Source organism: Rhinolophus ferrumequinum, chromosome 26 (assembly GCF_004115265.2).
Source record: "Rhinolophus ferrumequinum isolate MPI-CBG mRhiFer1 chromosome 26, mRhiFer1_v1.p, whole genome shotgun sequence".
Classification (NCBI taxonomy): domain Eukaryota; kingdom Metazoa; phylum Chordata; class Mammalia; order Chiroptera; family Rhinolophidae; genus Rhinolophus; species Rhinolophus ferrumequinum.
In genome coordinates this window covers 24,975,394-24,985,716 of record NC_046309.1, presented here as the reverse complement: position 1 = coordinate 24,985,716, position 10,323 = coordinate 24,975,394, and the positions used below count along the sequence as shown (strand labels likewise).

At 37.7% G+C, this 10,323-nt stretch overlaps 1 protein-coding gene across 1 annotated transcript; it reads left to right on the top strand.

The window, feature by feature from the left end:
• The first annotated feature begins 2,294 nt into the window (after window positions 1-2,294).
• LSM8 (LSM8 homolog, U6 small nuclear RNA associated) lies at window positions 2,295-9,276 on the top strand. Its single transcript, XM_033099183.1, has 4 exons — window positions 2,295-2,485; window positions 3,612-3,652; window positions 6,340-6,467; window positions 9,009-9,276. Exons 1-4 carry the CDS (start codon window positions 2,455-2,457, stop codon window positions 9,097-9,099), a joined length of 291 nt encoding a protein of 96 aa, XP_032955074.1. The 5' UTR covers window positions 2,295-2,454; the 3' UTR covers window positions 9,100-9,276.
• Window positions 9,277-10,323: the final 1,047 nt, after the last annotated feature.

Sequence of the window (10,323 nt, the reverse complement as noted above, 5' to 3'; positions counted from 1 at the left end):
GGAGCTTGACTGTCTAAGTTCAGACTGGCTCTGTCACTGACTAACAAATGACTCTGGGAAGACAAAACCCAGGGAAGACCTCAGGAGAACCATGGAACATGTTCACAGGAGGGATGGAGGCTTAGCATACAGTGGAGACTCTTGATCAAGAAGACTTAGGGTTTCAGTGAAGGTTAAACACGCACCACTCCTCGCTCTGACAGTGGGGCCTTCACCTTATGATAAGCACAGTATAATAAATAAGAAACACGCATGAAGTAAACAGTAACTCGGGTTGAAGAAACCCACGTTTTCCTCAATTCCACAGTAGATGGAATTTTAGAGAGAAGTTCAGAATATAGGACTTTGTGCCACAGAGAAAGATGTCACGAGCCATAGTACTTAAGTTGTCTATTGTCAAATAGGCTACAAATCTCCTAGATACGGCAACGTTGTTTTCCCAAAGACTTTCTTTAGTCAAAATCCAGGAAACTAAGAAATTAAGAGGTTGTATAGCTCTACTAGTCTATTGCCATCATAACAAATTGCCACAAACTTAGTGGCTTAACAATAAACTTTATTATCTTATAGTTCTACGGGTCAGAAGTCTGACAGGGGTCTGACTAGGCTAAAATCAAGGTGCTGGCAGAATATGTTCCTTTCTGGGGGCTCGAAGGGAGAACCCACTTCCTGCTCACTTGGCTTATTGACAGCAGTCAGTTCCTTGCCTTTGTGGGACCAAGGTTCCTGTTTTCTTGCTGGCTGTTAACTAAAGGCTGTTGCCAGCTAAAGACAACTGTTCTTTGGCTCATGGTCCCCTTTCACCAACTTCAAAGCCATCTCCTGCCTCCCTCTTCCACTTTTAAGGACCAAACTTCTAAACACTGTACATGTTATTTATCTGGCATATTAATTTAATGGAAACTACGCAAGGTCATAAACTTATAATGTAATGTATTTATTATGAAATTATTCCACAAGTTACTATATGATGCTAATAAACATTTTTAAACATAAGCACCCTATAAGAGATGAAAAATTATATATTCATTTAAAAAATGTGGCAGTTTGGGGTTTTTTTTAAAACTCCTTACTAATGACACCTCATTTATCACTAATTAACACTGGCTTTCTTTTCAGTTCAATGTCTAACATTTGGAAATCACACAATATCTTCATTATTTTCATTTATGGAAGATACTTCCACTTTTGCCCCATATTTCCTAATTCCTGATTATGTGTGGTTCCAAACAGGTCAGAGTAAGTTTCAGTATGTAAAATATTAACCATTTAGGAGTGACCTGTATGTTGTGGGAATGCTGTAATGAAAAAACAGATACTTCACTTTTCAGAAGACACTGAATTATTCCAAACCCACAATTTGTCAGTTAAGAAATCACAAGCCTAACTGAAATCAAAGAGATTTTTGTGAAAAAGGAAATAGCTCCCGCTGGTATTTTGTATATAGATCCTTTTTTAACTTTTGAAGTTAGGGAACCCCTGTAAAATATGAGGTACGTTTTCTAGTAACACTTGTAAATACCCAAAATGGTAGCTAACGCAGCATCTAAGCACCTAAGGAAACAGGCCCAGATGAGTTGACGTTACCTGTGCAAGGACACCCACCCGATTCCTAAGCTGAGCCAGGACTAGAACCCCGCCTGGTGCTTATCTAGAAGACTCTTCCTTCATCAACCCTTTCCAGGGCTGTGCAGCAGACCTTTGATTTACTAATTGAACCCTGAGGGCAGGAACACCTAGTGGCCTGACGAAAGGAAAGCTATTTTCTCAGGGAGGCTCGCACACCTCTTCCTGCTTGGATTCAGTTTTTTAAATAAGTGAAAACAACGCCTCCACGTTGGCGCATTTTTGGAGGCAAATGCAGAATATGCTAACGTGCTTTTTACTGGTGTGTTCTCCAGAGATGTATACCATATGGTCACAATGTGCGCAACTTCGTCCTAGGCCATTCAGCTTCTAAAAGATTAATTTCGGCTCCAAGACTAGGGATCCCACTTCCCCGCACCTACATTTCCCACGGGAACAGCACTCATCTACTTCACGTGATGCAGGCCCCTTATTCCGCGTTCCCTGCGTCTCAACATTTTCCCTTAGTAACTTCTCCCCAGCGCCTTTCACTCCGCTAGGAAACTCGCTCTCCCATTTTCTCCCTCCCGCCCCACCTTCAGGAAGGTGCTTGCTTTCTTCTGCCTCCCGCTCGCCTTCGCCTCTCTCGGCTTCCGAGACCACCGGCCGGAAACCAGCGGAAACGCACTGCGCACGCGCACTAAACTCCTCCCCGCTTGGTCTCACGGGTCCCGTCGGTCAGTTGGTTACTTTCGGTAGGACTCGCGGAGGCTGGGGTGCCGTAAATCTCGCGATACTTGCTGCAGCCGGGCGGCCCGAGCCGCTGTGGGCTTTATCTCCGCTGGTCGGCTAACCTGCAGCGTTGCCCGCAGTGGCCGTCCTCGCGCCATGACGTCGGCTCTGGAGAATTACATCAACCGTATCCTTTGGTGGCCGCTGCTGGCCCACGTCCGCACTGGCGAGGCCGGCGCTCCCGAGGCCCGGGTCGGGATCGGCGGGCGGTTGGGACTCGCGGCCACTGCCTGGCCCTGGTGCGGGGGTTAAGGATCCGGACCGAGTGGTCCCGCGCCCGGGGCTGGAACCCGCCGCGGCTCCTACGGGCCCGAGGCGCCTTTTCATTTTAACCTTCAAAAAATGTGATTATTCTGAACTTTCCCCCGTTTCTGTAGAAACCCGCTATTGATTCGTCATTACTACTTCCCTAGGGCCTGTGCGGTCAAGTTTGGGAATAAAATGAACAGTCGTCCTAGCGGCGACGATGGTCTTGTAAATCTATGTACGTGTTTTATTCTTAGGCTTTGCTCGTTGTTCGAGGATAGCAAAAAGTAAGGATGGTCAGGTTGAAATTCTGTCCCTTTACCATTTTAGTTTTAACTTCTTTGTTGATAGAATGAAAAATAATGCTTGCTGTTGCAATGGATCGTCACAAGGGGCTAATAAATAAAAAGACTCTGTGAAGTCGTAAAAGTCCTCTCTCATGTGTTACATTTTAAAGTCTCGGGACAGAAACACTGCATTGTGCTCACATGCAAATTTGGGACAAAAGTGAAACACTAAGACTTTTAATGATGCAAAGTGTAGTGCTACCTGACGACACTGGTTATAGCTTCTTTCTTTTGAATTCCAGACATCAAGTCCTGGAAGACAGTGTCTTAACACCCTTGAAATCATTCTACATTAATTCAGCACTAATCCGTTTTCGTGTTAGAGATAAAGAAACAGGTCTAAGAAAGTGGGGAATGTCTTACTCAAAGTTAGAGCTGCAATATTCCCCAGTAAAAAAGTACCAGATATCCCAGCCGTTTCGAGACAGGCTGCATTGATCACATACAGAAAAGAATTTTCCTTTTCTGTTTTTTTATTTTTTTGTGTAATTATCACAAGGAATTGAAGAAGTTAGAAACTAAGTTTTTATATTGTGAATGTACTGGCTGTGTTGAATTGTTGTTTCTTAATTCTGTCACCTTTTCAAACCACTTCCTCACCAGGTGCTAAGTTTTCAGTTTGCATTCCTTGAGAAATGCTTTCCTTGAATCAGTTGTCAGGAACTGTTGCTGTTATTACTTCTGACGGGAGAATGATTGTGGTAAGTATTTGGCATATTCATTCTCTGCTTTCTGGGAGGCTTATCGGTTGCAAATTTTTATGCAAAACCTCTAATCTCTGATGCCTAGGCACCACAGTGTACCTGCATTGCAGTTTTCGGATTCGACTCTTTATCTCTTTGATAAGTAGCTGCGGATCCCTATTTTCTTTATTATTAAATGTTGAGTGAAAGTTGCATACAAGGCTTCTAGGAGCTGGGATGAGTAAGAGTAATAGACGCTGCCCTCAGAGAGTGGCTAGTCTGGTCTGCAGAAACCTGCCTGTATTTTTATATTTATCTTCCTCTTCCATTTTTTAATTTCCTTCCCCATTTAGTGCTGTGATATTCACTACATGAATCATAATTCTTTTGAAATTTTGTATATGCCTCTTAGAAACTTTTTTGGTGGTTTAGATACTACATATATAGAATAATGAACAATTAAGGCTTGTATGGTATGAATATTCTTTGACTATTCTTAGGTTGTATGACCTCTGTCTGTTGTAGGACAAATTATGTTGATTGTCCCTAAATTTATTTCATCTCATTTGTTCTTTCATCACAGTATCCCCTTTAATTCCAGAAAAATCTTGGATTCTCTTCTTGACCTGTTAATTCATCTGAGGAATTTATCCTATGATTTTTGGCTACTTAATTATGTCTTCATTTGTAATTCATATGGCTATTTGCTTTCAAAAAAGTCTTAAGGTTGCTAAGCCTTCTCTATTTTCTAACTGTGTTGAATTCATATAATTTAACCTTTCATTTTCCCATTCTTCACTTCTGTTTTTGTTTTCCGTTTAATCCTTGTGATCTTAAGGATCTTAAGGATAAGTGACTATTATCAAAGTGTTAGACTTTGCCATTGATCAAGTTATAGTATGTATCAGGCATGACATGTATTGTGTCACTTTTCCATACAACTCTGAGGAAGATTTACCCGTGTTCTAGGTTAGGAATCAAGCTCAGGAAAAGTGGATCTGTTTCCTGAAGTCCCATGTGGCAGAACCAAACTTAATTTGAATGTGACTTAAATTGAATATGACTTAAATTGAATTTGACTCCAAAGCTAAGGCTAGTTGCCTTGCTTCCTTTTTAAGAGAACAATCGTGTTTTCTTTTAGGCATCTCACATTATATTTTGTCCAATAAGGACAGTTTGAGATATATTAATCTCATATTAACACTTGGAGAAAGCCTTTTGCTATTAACAAATATTTGCAAATAGTTGATTTTGTGAAAACCTCAAGTTTAAGTTTTTCTGTTTTTGTTAGCACGATAGATAATAAATTGGAAAATTATTTTGATGTTACAGAAGGAAAGCTATTTAAAAAGAGCATTTTGAGTCCTGAAGCTCAGTAGTTCTATATTTCTTTGATACATGGTTCACTTGATAGAATAATTATTTGTAAAATGAAGCCAAGAGCCTATGTATGGGTGTGATAACTGTTTGCTAACTAGTTTAGTGTAGTAAATATTCCATATTTTGTTTCTCTTCCAAATTCTAGGTTATCATTTTCTCTTTATTTCATTCTGATTTTATATATCTGGATTTTCAAAACATGAAGCAGTTTAATAGTGAGCTTGAGGGATTTAACCAACCAAAACCAATATAAGTTGATGTTTCTTCAGAAACTTGAATAGCATTTGAGTTACTGTGTTGTGCTAAGCCCATGTCTTCCTTTATTCAAAATCGGGATTCTTCCATCAAACTTTATCTAAATTTTTACTTCAAGTTCTGGTTCTAATTATTAGTCATGTTTGTATCTAAACAGAAAGTACTCCTTGTTAGCTATTAATGCCAGTTGAAGTTTGTATGAACAGAGGGTGCCAAAAAATGTATACACATTTTAAGAAAGGAAAAAAATCTATTAAATTGTAATGCTCAATATATAAGGATAACAAAAGATGAATACAAGTCATGTTTATACATTTTTTTGGCACCCCCGGTGTTTATGGGACTGATTTGAATCTCTGAAAAATGGTAACTATATTTGCTTGTTCATAGAAGTTAGTACATTATAGTAGTTGAGCGGTCTGGCTTTGAACATGTCCTTCGTAGGTCAGACCCTAGCTCTGCTACTCTCTACCCAGGAAACCTTAAGAGATGACTTAACCTCTCTACGCCTCAATTTTTCTTCTCTGAAGTGGGAACGATTACATCTACCTCAAAGGGTAGAGGTTAGTTGAGATGATGTGTGTGGTGTGTTTAGCACAGGGCTGAGTCCTAGTATGTAATAGGAAGTGACACTGTCATTGCTGTAGCTGGTATGTAGGTTCCGTGTGTGTGTGTGTGTGTGTGTGTGTGTGTGTGTGTGTGTGTAGTTTCTCCTTAAATTCCCTTGTTTTAGTTTGTGTCTTTAGAATGTTAGCTCTTGGACTGGACTACATGGGCTTTTATGCTACTTTTTTGGAAATACACTGGTACGTAGGTGTCCTTTGTAACTCAACAACTCTGCACTAGTCAGATGTGTGATGTAATTTTTACCCCTAAAAAACCAAGAGATGAGTTTTGTGCCCATGAATACTGTTAGTTCTAAAGAGGTATTCTGTTTTACAGTGAACTTATATTTAAAATAGGTACTTCTGTTGGAGTACCCAGCAACTAAAATTGTTGTGTGGTTGCATTTACACATTCACGTAAACCCGAATATTTGTCTTTTTCTCTTGATTTTTTTCCCCCCACAGGGAACACTGAAAGGTTTTGACCAGACCATTAATTTGATTTTGGATGAAAGCCATGAACGCGTGTTCAGCTCTTCACAGGGAGTAGAACAAGTGGTACTAGGGTTATACATCGTAAGAGGTGACAATGTGTAAGTAAAATACGTCTTTTTTAAGTGCTGTAGGTGTACTGCCTTGCTGTGTGGAGAAGAGGTTTTCATCTACTGAGATTTACCCGTATTTCTAACAGTGAAGTGGCCTAGGTAAGGTCCAGAAAGGGCGTGCCTTACACGAAATACTTCATTAGAGAAGCTTTTTAGAATGTTCTTCCAAAATACCCCCAATTTCAGAGGACTGTAAATATACTCTGGCGTTTGAAGATTACTTTGAAATCTCTTGTATGAACAATTTTAAACGATTCATGCTCCATAATATAGCTGAATTTATAAACAAGTACTTATCCATTACTTATTTTTTCTTTTAATTTTTTTGAGTATAATTGGCACACTTAACGTGTCCCATGTTTATGCTGTGGCCTCAGTTAACTTGTAGCACACTGACATGGCAGTTTGAGAAATATTATATATTTTAGTGGTAGCAACTTAAGAAATGTCTATAACAGTGTAGAGTGAAGCTTTTTAATAGAGCTTTTTGGGGAACACGCTATATCTGCTTTATCGGCTCTGGTAGGTACGAGCTGTGTATAGCCACTGAGTACTTGGAAAGTGGCTGGTGTGACTGAAGAACTGAATTTTAGATTTTATTAATCGTAACTAATTTTAATAGTCACATGTGGCTAGTAGCTACTATATTCGAGAGTGCAGTTAAAGCAGCTAGAAGATTGTTGAATCAATTTTCTAGTGAGTACTGTATAGAATTAAAACATGGCTGGAAGGCAGCAAAAGACACATTAACATCTCATATTTTGGGACGCAGATAGGATATAGAAGATATCTATAAGAATACTATTCATTTGAATTGTTTATCTTAAGAAATCATCTTTAGATGGATAAATTACTTCATCTTTAATAAAAATGAGGGGTTTATAAAATATTCTCTAGAGATGACTTTTAGGTGTGAAGTTATAAAGTGAGCTGTAAAGAACCAGAGGAAGGCAGAGCAGGTGGGGCCCAGATCCCCTGACCAAAGCAACACTGATTGTTTATATTGGGGCTCTGCATAATAACTGATATTAAGAAGATTTCTCCTGCTTTAATTTAAACAAGCAAACAAAAAAACAAAACATATTTTTTAACTTCAATTTTTAAAAATTTAAAACTTTGCTATAGACTCAGTAGTTTGCTGAAGCCAGCTTACGAAAACAGATTGCTATATATTCAAGAATTTTGCAAGCTGGTTGATTGATGTCTTGTTGGTAGCTTGAAATCGGCCATAGTGGGAGAATTTGCACTGTGGTTGTTAGTAATAAGCTCTTTGGAGAGCTTATTTTAAAACATTTACTTGAGCATTTTCTCCATCCGTTGAGATTTTGCTTCCCAGCAATTGTCAGTTTGACTCAAATAAACTCTTACAAGCTTTTAAAAAACAAAACATTTATCAGCACTTCACTATCTTCCTTAAGGATTTCAAATGATGCTAAATTTTAAGGGTGCCGTTACGATCTTCACTTTGTTTATATTGAGAAAATTTATTATGTTCCCCCAGAGTTTGGTACTTTCCATAATTAGAGAACTGAAGGCTTTATACAGTTTAAAGCAAAATTGGGCAAATTCAGTATTAAAAGTATTCATGTATAGAATTTCCTGTCGTTAAAACCAGACAAATTTAAACAACCAAATATTTGTGGAATGTTTCATTCATGTCCCGTGGTCTGGATGTAACAGTGAGTATATTTAGGTAGAGAGACATGGCCTTGGTCACTTAGTATGATATTAATGAAATTAGGTTTGTTTTAAATCAAGGAAAATTTTACTGGCTTTAACTCTAGCCAGTCGCATGAAAAACCATTTGTTAGATATTTCAGTACCAATTGCTGTTATTATCTTTGTATATAAAAAACTACATTTGGTCTTGAATTTAAAGTGAGTAAACTGAGGAATCATGAAAAGGAAATAGAAATTACATACCATTGATGGATTTAGTTCATTGAAGTTACTTAAATAACACTTTTATTTGCTTATTTAGTAGTGATTTTGTGATTTCCCTGCAGTCTCTCACAACTCCCTTAATTCAGTCCCTGGAGTTGAAATCATAAGGTTGGAAGTTTGGGTTTTTTTCCCCCATATCTATCCCATTTGTGTCTTTTTCCTTTACAGACTCATGATCCAATCACACTATATGAAATCTGTCCTTTTTGGTTTTTTTTAAGCTTTTATTTATTTTTTCCAGGACCCATCAGCTCCAAGTCAAGTAGCTATTTCAATCTAGTTGTGGAGGGCACAGCTCACAGTGGCCCATGTAGGGATTGAACCAGCAACCTTGTTGTTAAGAGCACTGCACTCTAACCAACTGTGCTAACTGGCCACCCCTGAAATCTGTCCTTTAATATTGGTTCCTGTAATAATGTTACCTTCAAACTATTTCGTCTTGAGTTTTGTGACTTAAATGTGCAATTTACTACTTCCTGAAGAGTTTGTTTTCACCTTAAGTAGTTCTGTTGACTTTATCTTCAGTTTTGTCAGAAATTAGATTGTTTTAACTCATTTTTTTTTTCTTTTCCCTAATAATTGCAGTGCAGTCATTGGGGAAATTGATGAAGAAACAGATTCTGCACTTGATTTGGGGAACATTCGAGCAGAACCTCTAAACTCAGTAGCACACTGAGGAAGGATTACATACATTGAACACCTGTAAATCTTTGTACAGAAACTGATTATTCTGAGGATGATGTGTGGAATTTTTATGAATCTGTAATTGTGCAATTTTGACTATATTGATTCATTGTAATACGTAGATTAAAATATTTTTACATTTTCTTGAATAAACATTTTTTTGCTTACATAGGTTTGGTACCTTTGTTTTTATTTTTCTATTAAATAGTGTAAAAATCTAATTATTTTGAGAAGTTTTAGAAAACAATTTCTGATATTTTTGGAATATTTATGGAAAACTACTCAAAAAGAAATTTGTGTGCTATATAAATCAAGCATACAAATACCATCCATAGTGCAGGATCCATGTGTTTTTTCCTTGATTTTAAGAGTGTCACAGGAAGGTAAGCCTTGTCTTCTACAGTTCTTTGAGCCATGCCCGTTTCCCACACTGCCCTGGGGGTTGCTCCCTACACCTCAGAAATGTGGGTAAAAATGCAGTTGGTTGAGAAAAGGAAAAATGCTACTAAAGTTGTATATTATTTGAAAAAATTGATTCCATATAATCTTAAAAGCCATCTTAGCTCTCAATTTTAAGAATTGTTGAATTCCTAGCATTAAAGTACTTTGCTGTTTATAAATGTGAGTAGATCTTAAGTTTGTATTGAGCAAACTTGTTGTCAGCAACTTTCTATGACACTGATTACATACACCTGATTTCAAAAGAAGTAAACATGGTTTCTCAGAGCATTTCAGGCCTATTCGGTTGATTAGCTGGGTGAATCAATTAAGTAGATTAGTTCCCTCATCTACAAATAGGCAGTTTTCTAAAACTCCTTTGTACCATTGGTTGATGATATGTTTTAAGAATCCATACAAATTACATGTAGTATGTAGATACCCAGGCTAGTCCACAGAAATTTTCATCAACTCGTGTAGGCCAAAATGTGTCTTTTTTTATAAGAAGAAAATGGAAAAAAAATATTTACAGACTTGTAATTAAAAAAAAATTTAAATAGTTTTTTCTTTTTAATAAATGTTTAGGTATTGGCAAGCTTTTTTGATATAGATGCAGATATTATATATTTTATGCTCTAAGGACTACATGTCTCTGCCACAGCTACTCAACTCTTGTAGCATGAAAACAACCATAGATTATACGTAAATGAATGGTCATTCATGGCTGTGTTCCAGTGAAACATTTACAATAACAGGTGGCAGGCTGGACTTGGCCTGC

Bases quoted from the DNA above. Each gene is read 5' to 3' on its own strand.
- LSM8 (XM_033099183.1), top strand. From the start codon at position 2,455: ATGACGTCGGCTCTGGAGAATTACATCAACC. The intron at 3,653-6,339 runs GTAAGTATTTGG...TTCCCCCCACAG, and splicing joins CTGACGGGAGAATGATTGTG to GGAACACTGAAAGGTTTTGA. The intron at 6,468-9,008 runs GTAAGTAAAATA...TAATAATTGCAG, and splicing joins ATCGTAAGAGGTGACAATGT to TGCAGTCATTGGGGAAATTG.